This window comes from Cydia splendana, chromosome 22 (assembly GCF_910591565.1).
Source record: "Cydia splendana chromosome 22, ilCydSple1.2, whole genome shotgun sequence".
Lineage (NCBI taxonomy): Eukaryota > Metazoa > Arthropoda > Insecta > Lepidoptera > Tortricidae > Cydia > Cydia splendana.
This window is the reverse complement of record NC_085981.1, coordinates 13752713-13770362: the sequence shown is the minus strand read 5'-3', so window position 1 is coordinate 13770362 and position 17650 is coordinate 13752713. Positions and strand designations below refer to the sequence as shown.

The 17650-nt window shown below is 39.9% G+C and overlaps 2 protein-coding genes across 6 annotated transcripts in view; one reads left to right on the top strand and one right to left on the bottom strand.

Annotated features, from left to right (window-relative positions):
* LOC134801414 (epidermal growth factor receptor kinase substrate 8-like) overlaps positions 1-12744 on the bottom strand; it is a 33432-nt gene extending 20688 nt beyond the window's left edge. For all 5 annotated transcript variants that reach the window (XM_063773957.1, XM_063773955.1, XM_063773956.1 and 2 more), the window contains exons 1-2: positions 12659-12744; positions 309-465 (exon numbers count right to left, since the gene is read on the bottom strand). In XM_063773957.1, the coding sequence (XP_063630027.1) occupies positions 309-384 (76 nt within the window). In that variant the 5' untranslated portion in view covers positions 385-465; positions 12659-12744. The remainder of the gene's footprint in view (positions 1-308; positions 466-12658) is intronic.
* A 51-nt stretch (positions 12745-12795) lies between these two features.
* LOC134801426 (Na(+)/H(+) exchange regulatory cofactor NHE-RF2) lies at positions 12796-13595 on the top strand. The gene has a single exon (XM_063773980.1). The coding sequence runs from the start codon at positions 12846-12848 to the stop codon at positions 13341-13343; it is 498 nt and encodes a 165-aa protein (XP_063630050.1). The 5' UTR covers positions 12796-12845; the 3' UTR covers positions 13344-13595.
* Positions 13596-17650: the final 4055 nt, after the last annotated feature.

Genomic DNA, 17650 nt, shown 5'->3' with positions numbered 1-17650 from the left:
CTGCTGATGAAGACCATAAACGTCATACTGTTTCGCAAAGGCACTTGTTAGCCGAGCGTTAGCAAAGGTCTTCGTTTTAACTCGGGCAAAAATGCTTTCGCATGTCCGGATGTTCGCAATTCTCTACTGGTCGCAATTCTCAACCGATTCTCGTGAAATTTTGTGAGCAGGTTCGATGAAAAGGTACTTAAATAGTTTTTTTTTTGTCGATTCAGTTTTTTAATTTTATTTCAAAATGGCGGAGTCATACATGGCGAGGTCTACAGCTCACAAAGCTATAATAGTTTTTATTAAAGGCCGAAACACACCTGCAAGCTCATCAAACTCGTCGAGCGCGCGCTGTGCCTCGCCCCGCGACCCGCGCGTGCCCGCGCGCGACGCCATCCCTCTCGCTCACTATTGCCGCTTATGAGCGGGACATCACAGGAACTACTCCGACTTTTCGCTACCCAATGCAGGCTTAATCTGAAAAGAAAGAAAATCATATGTTACGATCTGTTTCGCTGTCAACGGGTAAGTCTCGTTAGCTTAGTTGGTAGAGCGGCGGGCTGGTATCCTGGAGTCGCAAGTTCGAGTCTCTCCCTAGACAGTGAGTTTTTACACTTTTCCTCATTCCTAAGTAAGGGTGTTAAATTGAATAAAATGAAAAATCTTTATTTTCAGGCAACTTATCTTTATCTAAATTTAGACGGTTTAAGAACTTGCATGCGATTTTATCGTTACATACAAACTTGGGATTGGTCAATCGACTGAATTCATCTGTACCTACTCTGTAGCAATGTATATTTCTTGAACAGTCTAAATGGCGCTTATAAATAAAAACTAGCGTAAATTCATTAAAGTAAAATAATACATTATGCAATGAGGGGGGTAAGTGAAATATTGGAAACGAGGTCTATAATTCACAACAGCCGCACGCTGGAGTTACACATAATATTTTTTGCACAGAAACAACTGAATTTTTAGCGAAATAATTTTTAAATACGGTGACATTTCAAACATTCGTCCGCCATATTGTTTTTTTTTTTATGAATTGGGGCAATTGAACTTGATATAAAAACAGTTAACAATAGCGTATCATGTGTTAGAAACCGATAAGTATTATAGCGCGAATAGTTTCTCCAGGTAAAACGCATTGTCACATACGTAGAATCCATTAGGTGCCACTTTTTAAGACAAAAAGCAATTCGATGTGCATTTTCTCGCGGTGATTCCACGCACGCGCACCGGGTTCTGCGCTGCGTGGGAAACACATCCATATTAATTGACCGAGCGTTAGCGAAGGTATTCGTTTCAGCTTAGGCAAAAACGCTTTCGTATGTCCGGATACTCGTCTTTACAGTACGGTTACCATCAGTTTGTCACTGACATAAACGCCGTCGAGAACGTAATTTACTTTCTATACATCTCGCTCGCACTCGCATATTAGTGCAAACGGGATGTATAGAAAGTAAATTACGTTCTCGACGGCGTTTATGTCAGTGACAAACTGATGGTAACCGTACAGGTCGCATTACTCAATATATTCCCATGAAATTTTGAAAGCAGGTTCGGTAGCTAACTACTAAGATATATTTTTTTTATTATCGTTTTTTTTGGAAAAAGTTGGTTCGGTAGTTAGATATGGCGGATATTGTCATAAAGGACTTAGGGTCTATGCCACTTAAGACCTGAGAATGACTCAATGAAGTTAGTATTTATTTACATTTTTTAAGCTTATCGCGAGGTCTGGTCTAGGTCTACAGCTCACAGAGCACTAATATTTAAAAACGATGCCCGGTGTTCATAGACATATGATTTGGTTGAAGTGCTATCTATTCTAGCCGTGCGGGAGCGGCCTCCGGGTTGCCCATGCAATGTCCAACTGGCAGATAAGCCGGGTGTTAACAGATTTCAATAACACCGTGTCGTGTTGCAACACCAACGCGCACCTCTGTTGTATAAGTTGTATAACCTTTACGTATTCTTCAAAATATTGTTGAGTTCTGAAAAATATTTTTGAGTAACTCTTAAGCAGGTGTAAATACCCTAAATGTTTCCTGTTATCATGATCAGGTGTAAACTTCGTAAGTTTGTAACCAAATCAAATAAAACATAAAACTATAAATCCAAGGTTTACGGCGAGCACACAATGTGCTCATAATCAAAGTTTACTATATATGAGCAACATATAGATAAACGTAATAAACTGTACCTATAACAAACCCTATTATATAGATGCAAAGGTTCAGTTTTGCATGGACTGGCTGTGAGGGGGACATCGAATGATATCCGACCTTATTATATTGAGATAAGATTTAATTTTGAATGTACTTAGTGTGGTGACACATTGCGAATGCTGTGCATTCCACTGATAAGGCCGGGTATTGTCATTGCTTAGCAAGAGTCCAATGCTCCAGGAGGGCCTACCGCGAACACCGAAGTTTGCATATTGCGGGCATCTTTCTCTCTCATCTAATTACGCCCTAATTGGAGTAAAAGAGAAAGATGTTCGCAATTTACGAACTTCAGTATTCGGGTAGGCTCTCAGCAACGGTAAGGTACCTGCACCAAAGAAGGCCCGGTTTTGCTAGCAGTAAAATAAAATACGTATTTTATATACCTTTACGCAGATTCCATAGAACACATATTCACTGACGCAAATACTATGTACACATTCTTATATTTACATATATAGTTATATGCATCGCAGGCGCAGACGACCTCGCCACAAAACTATGCCCAATATAACATCACCTCCAAATCCCTAATAACTACAAATAATCAGGGACGTTTCTAAACTGGTTTTGTAGTTGTTTGTAATGGAATGTCGCCCGCCTTCACACACACATACACACAAACACACACAAGTTCGTCATTAATTAGCATTTTAATGATCAGTTAGTTATTTCATTAGAAATCGGAGTTGGGACGCGTTGATGTCTATATTAAGAGCTTTCCCGAGGGACTCCAACCTAGTAAAGAGGCTAATTCTGATTGTAATCATAGGTTATGGATATGTTCACGTTCGAAGAGGCCTAGCTAAGATGACAATTATTGATAGGAAACTCCGATCGAAACTTTAGTAATGTATGGAAATAGTCACTCGAGTTTTCGTAGCATCTATCACCCCGATACGCTTTTTATTTACGTTTGGCGTTTGTCGATGTACGAATGTCACCTTGGCTAGGCCCTCTGTAGTCCCTTTAACAAAGTATAAAGTACTTGATCGAAAAGATGTCGGGTCTCATAGTTCATTCGGCCACCACGACTGTAGAAAACAATTAAATTCATCTATAGGTATACCTACTAAAAGAACTGTTTTTAGAAAAGTAGGTTTAGGTTAGGTTAGAACTGCTATCCCACACAGAAAGGAACTGCTTACAGAAAAGTAGGTTTAGGTTAGGTTAGAACTGCTATCCCACACAGAAAGGAACTGCTTACAGGAAAGTAGGTTTAGGTTAGGTTAGAACTGCTATCCCACACAGAAAGGAACTGCTTACAGAAAAGTAGGTTTAGGTTAGGTTAGAACTGCTATCCCACACAGAAAGGAACTGCTTACAGAAAAGTAGGTTTAGGTTAGGTTAGAACTGCTATCCCACACAGAAAGGAACTGCTTACAGAAAAGTAGGTTTAGGTTAGGTTAGAACTGCTATCCCACACAGAAAGGAACTGCTTACAGAAAAGTAGGTTTAGGTTAGGTTAGAACTGCTATCCCACACAGAAAGGAACTGCTTACAGAAAAGTAGGTTTAGGTTAGGTTAGAACTGCTATCCCACACAGAAAGGAACTGCTTACAGAAAAGTAGGTTTAGGTTAGGTTAGAACTGCTATCCCACACAGAAAGGAACTGCTTACAGGAAAGTAGGTTTAGGTTAGGTTAGAACTGCTATCCCACACAGAAAGGAACTGCTTACAGAAAAGTAGGTTTAGGTTAGGTTAGAACTGCTATCCCACACAGAAAGGAACTGCTTACAGAAAAGTAGGTTTAGGTTAGGTTAGAACTGCTATCCCACACAGAAAGGAACTGCTTACAGAAAAGTAGGTTTAGGTTAGGTTAGAACTGCTATCCCACACAGAAAGGAACTGCTTACAGAAAAGTAGGTTTAGGTTAGGTTAGAACTGCTATCCCACACAGAAAGGAACTGCTTACAGAAAAGTAGGTTTAGGTTAGGTTAGAACTGCTATCCCACACAGAAAGGAACTGCTTACTGAAAAGTAGATTTAGGTTAGGCTAGAACTGCTATCCCATACAGAAAGGAACTGCTTACAGAAAAGTAGGTTTAGGTTAGGTTAGAACTGCTATCCCACACAGAAAGTAACTGCTTACAGAAAAGTAGGTTTAGGTTAGGTTAGAACTGCTATCCCACACAGAAAGGAACTGCTTACAGAAAAGTAGGTTTAGGTTAGGTTAGAACTGCTATCCCACACAGAAAGGAACTGCTTACAGAAAAGTAGGTTTAGGTTAGGTTAGAACTGCTATCCCACACAGAAAGGAACTGCTTACAGAAAAGTAGGTTTAGGTTCGGTTAGGACTGCTATCCCACACAGAAAGGAACTGCTTACAGAAAAGTAGGTTTAGGTTAGGTTAGAACTGCTATCCCACACAGAAAGGAACTGCTTACAGAAAAGTAGGTTTAGGTTAGGTTAGAACTGCTACCCCACACAGAAAGGAACTGCTTACAGAAAAGTAGGTTTAGGTTAGGTTAGAACTGCTACCCCACACAGAAAGGAACTGCTTACAGAAAAGTAGGTTTAGGTTAGGTTAGAACTGCTATCCCACACAGAAAGGAACTGCTTACAGAAAAGTAGGTTTAGGTTAGGTTAGAACTGCTATCCCATACAGAAAGGAACTGCTTACAGAAAAGTAGGTTTAGGTTAGGTTAGAACTGCTACCCCACACAGAAAGGAACTGCTTACAGAAAAGTAGATTTATGTTAGGTTAGAACTGCTATCCCATACAAAAGGAACTGCTTACAGAAAAGTAGGTTTAGGTTAGGTTAGAACTGCTACCCCACACAGAAAGGAACTGCTTACAGAAAAGTAGGTTTAGGTTAGGTTAGAACTGCTACGTACCCCACACAGAAAGGAACTGCTTACAGAAAAGTAGGTTTAGGTTAGGTTAAAATAGCCTTTTACGAGTACGTGATGGGCAAAGTACTTATATTTACTTAACTACTGGTATTTAATCAACATATCTATTTAATGTGTGATTACTAATGATGTCATAAAACCTGTGAAGTCATTATTAATTAGGGTCGACTGTTTCATGAAAATTTAACAAGTATAATAAAATATATTTACATACAGATATATACTCTAAATCTAAATCATAATTAGATTCAAAAAAATGTAAGACATTGTTGCCACTTTTTACTAGCGCGTCTTGTATTTATGTAAAAATAAGTATGTAAATAAAAGTACTTTTTTAAATCGTAGGCGTAAAATTACCAATAAATAAATTATCTTAGCGTATTTATTTATAAAAAGGAATTTACTATTCTACAAACAAATTATTGCAGTGGCAACATTTTTTGGAATCTAATTATGATTTAGAGTTTAGCTAGATTTACTGACATCTATATCATTGATAAGTAATAAAGTAATAGTAAAGTTTAATTAATGTTTTTCAAGATATATGTACCTATTAAAGTGTTCATAATATTTTTCAGATTGCTTGATTAGCTTGGGTACGGTCACAGATGCCATCTTAATTTTTAATACAATTTTGCGTGATTTTGCGTTTTAACTTTAATGTAACAAATTGTATGGAGATGACACCTGTCACCGTATCCATACTATTTGAAACATACTATAGTAAAAGATCTATTTTCGAGTATTTAATCAAGGAGTGTATACAAGTGTCATAATCATAATATACAGTATGGACTGATAAGGAGGGCTGTTATCAGAGATTCGTGTGCGTCGATTATCTGCTTCGGAATGTTATCGGCAAGTCCGGTACGTGTATGATTCTGGTACAATACACGTCAGAGGTACACACTATACATATGTAAGTATAGATAGGGGTTACCGAGATACACATACCTATACCGGTACGGTTACCATCAGTACGGTTACCATCAGTTTGTCACTGACATAAACGCCGTCGAGAACGTAATTTACTTTCTATACATCTCGCTCGCACTCGCATATTAGTGCAAACGGGATGTATAGAAAGTAAATCACGTTCTCGACGGCGTTTATGTCAGTGACAAACTGATGGTAACCGTACAGTTTGTCACTGACATAAACGCCGTCGAGAACGTAATTTACTTTCTATACATCTCGCTCGCACTCGCATATTAGTGCAAACGGGATGTATAGAAAGTAAATTACGTTCTCGACGGCGTTTATGTCAGTGACAAACTGATGGTAACCGTACGGGTGTGGCCTATAACACGGCATTTTTTTTTTACATTATATTGTACTGTATTCATCAGCCAAGCTAAGTACAAGGGGCAGACCTCCGGCCTCTTGGTGGTCCACTGTCAAAAGAGACCTGAAGACGCAAAATATCCCACCACTGACAACACGGGACAGATTGTCCTACTGTGAAGTTGGGAATAGGGCAGGATGATGATGATGATTGTACTTACTGTATTTCTCAATCGATAAAACTTTGTTTGACAACTTTTAAAAATTATAAATCCTTTAGATTTCCTATTTTACATGCAAAATAAATATTGCATTCAATATATAAGTAAGTACGCTAATTAGTGTAGTAAATGAAGCAAGTTGTTGTATGGAGACCCATGCATTAATTTCTCAGTCGATGAAATTTAGCTTGGTTATTGTATAGTATAAGCCGAGACTAACATATAAATATCCAAAAAAAAACACTCCTAAGTTAGGTAAAAACACAAATCTGATTATATATTGAACCGAGTAATTCCTCAGTCCAAAATTATTTTACAAAATAAGTTATTTGTATCTGTATGTGATACTAGAAAAAAATCTAAAGGTTTTGTCAAACATGAGAATATTTTTTTATGATAATTCCTTTTTTTGACGCTCATTTTCATTGCAAAATTGCTCTGTCATTTTTTTCTTCTTATATGATCCTAGAATATATTTTGGCGCAGTGGGTAAAGAAATCCAAAAAAAAATGTGTTCCGAAATGTATGTATTGTAGAACTATTAAAAACTGAGAATGGAAAATTTTTAGATTTTCATTTTCTAGGTATAAAACGGCAATAAAATGGCATTCCAGTGAAAAAAATAGCCTGAGCAATTTTCCGGTCCAAGACACGCCAAAAAAATTTATTTTATTAATACTGGTATTTCTGCTGGGATATTTTTTAGGGTTCCGTACCCAAAGGGTAAAACGGGACCCTATTACTAAGACTTCGCTGTCCGTCCGTCCGTCCGTCCGTCCGTCCGTCTGTCACCAGGCTGTATCTCACGAACCGTGATAGCTAGACAGTTGAAATTTTCACAGATGATGTATTTCTGTTGCCGCTATAACAACAAATACTAAAAACAGAATAAAATAAAGATTTAAATGGGGCTCCCATACAACAAACGTGATTTTTGACCAAAGTTAAGCAACGTCGGGAGTGGTCAGTATTTGGATGGGTGACCGTTTTTTTTTTGCTTTTTTTTTGTTTTTTTTTTTGCATTATGGTACGGAACCCTTCGTGCGCGAGTCCGACTCGCACTTGCCCGGTTTTTTTGATATTTCATATATTGTTGCAATACATTACATACATGAATATGTCTGGTGAAGAAAGTTTAAACGGAGCATTTTTCTGTAAAAACATATTAACGATTTAAGACTTTAGGTATTTACTTTAATTCTATTATTATTATTCTTTGAAAATGTATACAATACTTTTTATTTATTGATACTTTATCATACTGTAAAGTTTTTTCTGGCTGAGGAATTACTGCGGGGTCCGCTACCTTTATTTACTACACTAAATATCATTGTGATATAGGAGGTTGCCTTGCTTGTCGCGCACTAAACATAGGTATAACAAAAATCGCAATACCTAATACATTGCGTCTTAGATAAACTTTAAAGTTATTTGCAACTTCTTCTGCGCGGAATGGAATGAAGATGATGATTGATAAAAAAACTATATCCATACCAAATTTCATCTAAATCGGTTCAGCGGTTAAAGCTTGAAGAGGTAGCAGACAGACAGACAGAGTAACTTTCGCATTTATAATATTACGTAGCTTCTTGCCAAAAGAAAACTTCATAACTATGTAGTTAAAAATGTAAATAGCAGAGCAGCACCGCCCGGTATCCGATTCCGGTTTGACAGAGTGATTAATCAATTACAAATGCCGATTCCATCATTACGAATTAATATTAATATAATTAGCTTTCGTTAGCGTTGGCAGAATGTTTCCGTTCCGTCACAACCACGAGTCGTGGTCGCTAGTCATTTGTGATTCTGGACTAATTGCTAAAAGAAGAGACACTTTCCACATATAGATTTTCGTACATTGACCCGCATGCTGCTATCTCTAATGCACACGGATACTCATATTGCTGTCAAGCTCGCACAGTGACATTGACAACAGGCATCATGAGCGGAACAGCAAGGTCAATGTACGAAAATCTATGAGGAAAGCGTCTCTTCTTAAGGGATATACTTACACAGATGTATGCGTCCGAACTGTCTGGCTTGCAATGCAACCGGTCGATTTATGATGGATATTAGCCAATATAAGGCCTTCTGTGGTGGGTTTACAAAATATCTGTCCACATACACATTTGTGGCTAACGGTTGTACCACTAACAGATGTGTCTGCTAGACAGATCACAAACATATTATTATCTGTACGTAACTAGTATTGACTCGTAAGTAGAAGGTTTTATGATTGCCTATAATTAATTACCTACATAAGCTCATTAAAATTGCAATAACTAATAACAATGCTCCTTAGAAACCCACGTGCGTTGATTCATCGCTACCTGAAGGCAATTCAACTTCCATGCATTTGGTATTTGGTTCTGTAGGTACGCATCTGCATCTGCACCGGCAAAGAAAGTTAAAGAGCTGCATTCAGATTGTTTGATTTGTAAAAAAAAAATACACCTAAAATCAACGCTCGCGCTCGTAATATCAATATCAAAACCTTAACAGATTTTAAAATCAGAAATCAGAATACCGTTTATTAAGGCCGGAAAGTGTCAACTTTCAGCTCGCTGTCATCCGACATCCGTTATCGGATCGAACAATGTGAACGCTCTTACACTTGCTATATTTATGGTATTCTGTACTTTCCAAGATATTATTAATTCACGAACCTTCTAATTAATTTCACGGCTCATGAATTAATTTGTTATACGTTTCGGGTCTTACGAGGTTTCTATTGAATAAGTAGTTTTTACAAGCAAAGGGTTAAAGCAGCGGTCGGCAACCGGCGGCCCGCGAACCTCTCACTTGCGGCCCGCAAGCCTCCCTGGCTATTTTGTATGTAATATTGACAAAGGACAATGTCTAATAAAGTCATAAATATTAACAAAGTGCGGCCCGCGTCAACTTCGTTAACTACTATGTGGCCCTTGGCTGCTAAAAGGTTGCCGACCGCTGGGTTAAAGGATCAAAGCCTGCGTGGGCGCAGGAGCGACACCTATTCGGACTTTAAAAATCGCAACTTTATTAATGATTAGTGATTCGAATATTACAAGTTTGTTAAATTATTTTATTCTAAATACATCCCGATTACGAAACTAGTCTGTCTACTGTCGTGCTTGACGTCACTCTTGCGCAACCCTCCCCCCACCACGCATCGCTGCATTCTTATCGGAGTTATGATTGCATCTGATGCATCCATGCATGTATGTATGTGTGTGCTAATGAAATGTGTGGCAATAACAACGGTTCCTTCCGAACAGCAACAGATTTGTAACCCCCGAGGCCCCGACGCAAAGGAGGGGTGTTATGTTTGACGTCTAATGTCTGTCTGTGGCATCGTAGCTCTCCGATGGGCCGATTTCGATGCGGTTTTTTTTATGTGAAAGCGAGTTTTCGTGCGGTGGTTCTTAGCTACGTTTCATAAAAATCGAGCCAGCAGTTTGAAAACTATCAGCTCTTTTCCAAAATGATGTAAGGCATTTTTGGGCATGAAATGGACTTTGTTGACATGTAGGTAGGGGTTTTTTAAGCATTTTAATTGAATAGTCATCATCCCATTTCTTTTGAATGTCTATGGTTCATGATCATGAATAAATTCAGATGTCTATGGACTCTGATTACTGTCTAATTGTCTATATAGTTGTTAATGACTAACATAATTTCTGAATCACAGAGATTAAAATCAATTGTGGGCACCGAAAAGAGAAGTTATGTGTAACATAAGAGAAATTCTTCCAATTATTTTGCTTACGTATGTGTATGTGTGTGAAGCTATAGTTATATGAACCTTTCATGTATAGAGTAAGAGGAAGAAGTGCCTTGATATTTAGAAACTGCGATTATGCTTGGCCTGAATGATAGGTAAGCTGGTAAACAAAGCAATTAGGACAAAGTAAGATATCATTTTTCCCAAGAGGTAACGACTGGAACTTGGCCTGGACTGGGTCTTTCCAGTTGACCCCAGAATTTCGAACGCTCGATTTTGTATATTTTGTTCAATAATATCTCCACTACTAGGGATTTAGATTCTACTAATAGAATAACGAAAAAAAAAAACGAGTAGTCAATACCACTAGATTCCCAATTTCTATCGCTCGTATTAAAAACAATAGCATTTCACCGCTTTCCACCGATATGCGAGTGACGAAATCAAACGATCGAAATTCAAAAATCGGCCCCATGTTTTTCATATTACACATACGGTATAAACAATATGGCGATGAGCGCACCGACATTGTTGTTGTGATCGAACGCCGACTAAATAACAAGTCTTATAGCAGGTGGGACTTTTTGTTATATTTATTCCGGGGGACAAAGGGGTGGACAGTTGTAAAATTGGCCAGCAACTCAAGTATTTTCTATTGCCTTACTTCTTGAATTAGCGGGTTCCTCACTAACTTACATTAGCAATTGTGAGCCACAAGCTAACTGTCGACCGCTACTCGTAAGCTTCCTGTCATCTTCCGGTATTGGTAGTGACCAAGACTGGTCACGCTAAGTAATTGATTGACTGGTGGCTTTTCAACATTTGATGTTGTCATCGTCATCAGTACTCTGCTCTTATCGGTGGAATAATCTTTCTTCTCCAGTCTCTTGACTTGTGACAGAAGTTTTTGCACTTCTCGGACGTGTTGGCTTCACGTTTTGCCCGTAAGTACAATCAGCAGCACTGCAATAGTTGCTAAGCGGGCGAGGGGTTCAAAATGATCTTGACGAGACTTTATTGTTAAGAGAATAAGAGCGTGTCAAGGTAATTTTGAACACCTCGCCCGCTGTAGCCGTCGTGTCGTATCTCTTGTATCAGGTGCCCTAGATCTTGCCTCTCCTATGTTGCATTGTTAACAGACATCTTTCTGACTTACCCTGCTCAAACCCTCTGCACCAGAACCAGAAAATAGGGTAACATATTGGTCAGAAAACTGACCTTTTTGTATCTGGGATGTAAAACAGCTAAGCAGACAAACGGTAAGTCAACAGTGGATAACTGTCAACCGCAAGTCGTAAGCTTCCGGTCCACCTTGCTGAGTTGCTGACCTCTATTGATTGACAGATATGTGTGGATGTGGATGGTATGTATATGTATCTATAACATATCAAAATGGTATGTCATGTGTATTTAGTAGGTACCTGCAACACACGCCTTATGCAGCTTACAGACTAGTTACTATCTATAGTTACTGCGCTAAATTGTGCGTCCCATAATATTAATTTGATGCTGGTATATTTCAAAGTGAGGGCCAATGATTATTAAGGCCAGCCTAATATCCAGTTACTTCTTTAAGATTCTTTGCCCAATTATTTCTAGCAGATCACACATTTTTTATAAGTTGCTAACCACAGTTCACAGCACAGGTAATGTTTTCCCATGTGGAAGTGGGGGGGAGGCGTGCGCCCGCGCCGCGCCGCGCATGCTGATGAACTGACAACATTGACCGTTCGTAAACCTTAATCTCGTAGCAATAAGGGCTATGATCTATCACCGTGGATGGAACAAGGCTTCCGGGCTCCCGATGTACTGTGGTACTGTGGAATGTAACCACTGACTCAACTGTTGTTTTCATTCCAAATATTCTATTGGTCGGGTAGAGTAGAGTAGACATACACTGTGCAATGAGGAGTTATTTTTGGTATCTCTTGCCTGAAAACATCATGTTCTGTGTCTCGAGTTAGCGAACCGTAACAATAAAGAATGAAGATCACACATGTACTGCTGGTTTGTTTCAGGTGATGGCTTGTTTAAAGTTGGCTTATAGTCTCATTTGTGTTGGATTCTTATCGTCACACCTCACGTATTCACAGTTAACCTGTTACCTGGCCATGCAAACCTTATCACAATATAATAAAGGACACTTCTGCATTATGTACCTAGGTTTTCTTATTACTCTTATTAGACATGTTGACACCCGGGGGTCAGGTGTGCAGGTCGCATCCTACAGCCGTGCGAAGTGTAACGTTCCATTCATTACACTACCTGCGACCCGGGGCAACGACCCCCGCATCTCAGGTATGCAGGCAACCGGCCACTTCTCCGCTTCGAACAAACTAGAGATCGAAGCCAGAAAAACACATAGGTAAGCCACTTACATGGTTGGTAAGATGTAGTTTCCAAAAGGCTTGCCACGAATCACTGTCACTGTCAAATATACACTCGCGGGCTGCGTGCGACGACGCGGGGACTGGACTGAGCCGCGCCCGCGCGGCCCGCGGCCCGCGCGCCGGAGCCCCGCGCCCGCCAGTCGCCCCCAGCGCGCGCGCCAGCCTGCACGCGAACATGGCCGCCAACGGCTCGGCACAGCCGGAGCCCCGGCTCTGCCACGTGCGGAAAGTCCCCGACTTCGACGGCTACGGATTCAACCTGCACGCAGAAAAAGGAAAACCCGGCCAGTACATCGGCAAGGTCGACGAAGGATCGCCGGCGGAGACGGCGGGCCTGAAGCGCGGCGACAGGATCCTTGAAGTTAATGGAAACAGCATCGCCGGCGAGAGCCACAAGCAGGTCGTCCAGCGCATTAAGGAGCGCCCCGACGACGCCGTGCTCCTCGTGGCCGCGCCGGCTCCAGGGGACTCGCTTCCAGACCTGGACGCGCCCCCGACCGCCCCCGCGGCCACGACCCCCTCCCCCACCCCGGCGGACAGCGCACCCGTGCCCCTGAACCTGCACATGACAGCCGCGGAGATGCGCGCCCACCTCGCCAACAAAAAAAAGTTCGACCCTAAAAAAGTGCCAATGGATTTAAAGGACAAATTCGACCTCGTGAAAAAGCTGTGAGCGCATAATGGTGTCATCGCCGCGCGACGTTGCCAGCTCGCCCCCACAAATTGCCATGGTCATGATAAGGTTGCATGTACATACATAGCCTCTAGTATAATTCCTGTAAAGTGCCGGTGCAACATTTTGTTGCACTTATTTTTATATGATGCGGTGCATTGATTGGATTTTGACTTGATTACCTAAATGTGTAGTTAATATAATTTATTTAAGTGCAATTTATTGTTGAATAAATATAACAGTTGTGAAGTATGTGGAGGTTTTTTATATTGGGTAAAGTGAAAGCGCCGGATTCGTCTGTTGTCGGTATCGGTGTTGGAATAGTCGGAATGTTGCGATAACGTGAATTAATCAAACAGGTAGATAATGGGCGGTCACTGATTGCACGCTATGTTGCGCAAAGAGATCCTATTTGACCCGAGCCTCCGAGGGGCCTGTTCGTCACAAACAGGTAAAATGCCGTGACATCGCCCGCCTCCCTAAATCTAATATCCACCCACCAAAAAAACTTCAAAAACTCTGGTCGTAACGTAACGAATGGGTGATGTCAGGCATGTTACCCTCTGATAAGAATTTAATTTCAATATCAATTGATCGCGCTTGTAATACTGAAGTGCTGGCGCAACATGACATGTTGATTTTTTTTTATAATATTCAAAGTTTCTGAATACGCCCCTTTGAATTAAATTATAAAATTCAAGCACCTAGACCTAAACCGATAAACTTTAGACATACTTAAAATATTTCGGAATATTTTTTTTGTTTAAAGGTAAATAAGACTTCTTGGATAGTGCTAATGTGTTAATGCAAATTTGTGTGATTCTTAAGAATAGCATTACATTTTTATTTGTCAGTTTTAAGACTTAGTGTGTAGTGTAGATAGGTACCTACCAAATATCCCTTTTGACTTTTTCCTAGATGTATGTATACCGTCTAAACATTGATTTTATATCCCACATACTAAAATGACAGTTACCTATTTATTGATTGCTCTATTTGTCTAACCAATCTGTCATTTTACAGGCTGACTCAAAAATACGTTGACATTTCTTTTGTACAGCGACATATTGTTGATAATTAACTACTTATACATTTTATAAAAGACGTGTAAGTAAGAAAAATCTTTGTAAAAAAATATTTGTCGACCGTCTTCTTGGGTCACCCGTCACCCCGCCCCGCGCGGACTGTAATTTTAGTACCTGGTATAGAAAAACTTAGTATAAAGCAAAGTGACCGATAGTCAATACAATTGAGTACAATAATGACTATAGTCGTTCGTCCTTGCAGTTTTCCGTCGAGTGAGTCGAGTGACAATAGTGACAATAGCAAGCCAATCGGCCCTTCATTTATCTTCTCATCCACACAAAACAACTGGAAATTATACTCTTAATACTCACAAATATGTCCCATAGCTCTCATGTTAGCGAATTAAGGACTTATGGGTCATATTTTTGAGTAAGTTGCAGGTATGCACCCATATTTTTACACTTGACTGTACGCTTCGTGAATTAAGCCTACACAATCGACGCATAAATGGACTTTTCCTTATAGATATACCTATTTAACAATACCTATGTTTCGCAATACATCATTACGAACAATATACTAATGTGGCCAGTAAAATAAACAACCTAAACCTAACTGTGAGTCTATTTTGAATAGTAAATCTTAGACTCAATCGGAAGTCCATTTTCTGGAACACAAGACATCAACGGGATCGCGAACTTGAACCAGGGATGCATACGATACGACTCACTGTGCACCGCCTTTGACGTGAGAAAGTGTGGAGTGGCACTATAAACGTCATATTTTCGTAGGAATTTTATATAGGCATACACTTTGCCAGGTTAGAAGCACAAGCTCATGATTTTGGCAGCACAGAATGTAAGTATTATTGTCGGGAAAATAATGAATACCTCATCAAAAAACTCCAGCAGCGTGTAGAAAGTGTCTATTAAATAATATATTAAGTGCTTTTTTTTAATAATTTTGTATTTTCTAATTATTTTATTGATTGCGGTAGATAATTAAAGATTTTTGTGTGTGGTCCAAGTTAAGGCCATAGCAATGTGACAGGATAATCACATAACCCTAAAACAATATCCTAAGTATTGATTAATAGTGATGAGTAATCTTTACCTGCATGATATATTATAAGCTAACATTAGACAGAGATGAGATGAAGCGTCGCGTCAGCGCGGAGGCTGCGCGGGCGCGGCGACCTTGACACGCGGCTGACGGGGGAGGGGAGTGGTTATGGTAGGGGGGAGGGGGGTTAGGCGCGCCCTGCTGAGTCAATACTATGGTGGTAGGTTTTAGCTGTGCTGTAGATAATATTGGCAGGTACCTACCTACCTAATATTTCACAGCGGGGAGATGATACACAGACAACAAGTGTAGTGATACATCTATGATATTAAGTGTATAGATATGATAGTAAGTACCTATTTTACTTACCACAAAGAAAGGTGCTCCATTTAGAACCTAATGTCTGCAATATTCTTTCTCATCCTAATAAAAATTCAGAATATCACGGCATATCAGTGTAGGCATACCTACTTCTGTGGACATTCCGATCGTTCCGCGAACGCACGTCACATCGCTAAAGTGCACGTGTGTCACGTATACCTATAGTAGGCTGTCTACTCAAAACAGATTTCCACTCGTTCAACTCGTTTACAAGGTTTTTTCTAATATAATTTAATGTACACGGTTTTGCCAATGGTGGCTTGTATTAGCATGCTCCACTATCGGGGGCTTAACCAAGATGACAACACCGTTTGCAGAAAATGAAACGAAAGGCTTTTGTTTCTCTATCACTCTTACTCTACTCATTATTAGTGCGATAGAAAGAGAGGCTAGGCCCCCAGTATATAATAAAATTGCCAAATTACACGATAGGTATAACATGAAAATGTCGCATGCGAATTTCGACGCATTGCGGCATTTTATCGTTTGCGGCAAATTTGTTTCACCGTAGCTTATATCATATCGAAATTTGCATGCTATGCAAAGTCTATGGAGCCCTTTGCAAAGATTTTGTGTGAAATCACAAGTTTCGGTGCCTAGATAGTGGGTAAAGTGGGGACTAGTAGGGAGATGCTTAGTTTGTATGGAAAGAGCTAGAAACTAGGAATCCTCTAGACCGAGTTTAGAGCAATTATTTCATGCAACCGATGATGCCAAAAATGCGGGGGTGCGCGGGACGAGGTGAGCGAGATCCCGTGCCGTGATTAGTCCGTTCAAACGACGAACGAGTTCATGGACGTCACACAAAGACACTTTCGACTCGAACATGGAGTAAAATTACCGTATGCGTGGCAGAGGGGGTAGCGCGACTATGCTAAGTCTGGAGGATGTTTTGTCTGTGGGAAAGAGTAAAGAGTACACATAGTTACATAGCATTGAGTCCGCCTTTTGAAAAATGTGTTTTCTTTTGTGCAATAAAGATTAAAATAAAAGTCGCATTCGCATACAAACTTACAAACCGAAGCGACTGGATCCTGTAGATAGGCAGTTATCTTTGTCCTCAATCGTAGTTAACTATCATTATCATTCAACCATGCTATCGTAACAATGATAGAGCAATAATACAATATACAAGAATAAGCACTAAAAGTTTTTAGAATATCAAAAACAATATTCTTTTTAGAGTTCCGTACCCAAAGGGTTAAATCGGGACCCTATTACCAGCTATTACTAAGACTCCACTGTCCGTCTGTCTTCTGTCTGTCACCAGGCTGTATCTCAAATCTCAATGAACCGTGATAGCTAAGACGGTTGAAATGAAATTTTCACAGATGATGTATGTTGCCGCTATAGGTACCGTAAAATGGCATTTTATTTTTACATATGCAAACTGAATGGTGTATATAATAAGTGTTCCGGACTTTTGTATTTTAGTTTTTATTTTATTTTGGGTAGTTCCATTTCATAACTTTGACGATAAACAGGAACTCCCACCTCGCCCCGTAGTCCCTCGTATTTGGGGTGAGTTGGGTTTTCATACAAAGGTGATTTTGGAAGATTGTTGGATCGATTTTTTTTTATTATGAGTATTACTATAGCTCCATTTTAAATTGGAATACATTATTTTTGTAGCAGTAGCCTTAAAAACCCATCTCACCCCCCTTTCAATCCTTCTCTCCCCATTCATAACCCAACTCTCCCCGCGAACCCTACTCACCCCATTTTACGGTAACAACAAATACTAAAAAGTACGGAACCCTAGCTCGGTGGGCGACTCCGACTCGCACTTGTCCGGTTTTTTAATTTTTTTTTAAAGGCGATATCAACTAATCGAAGTT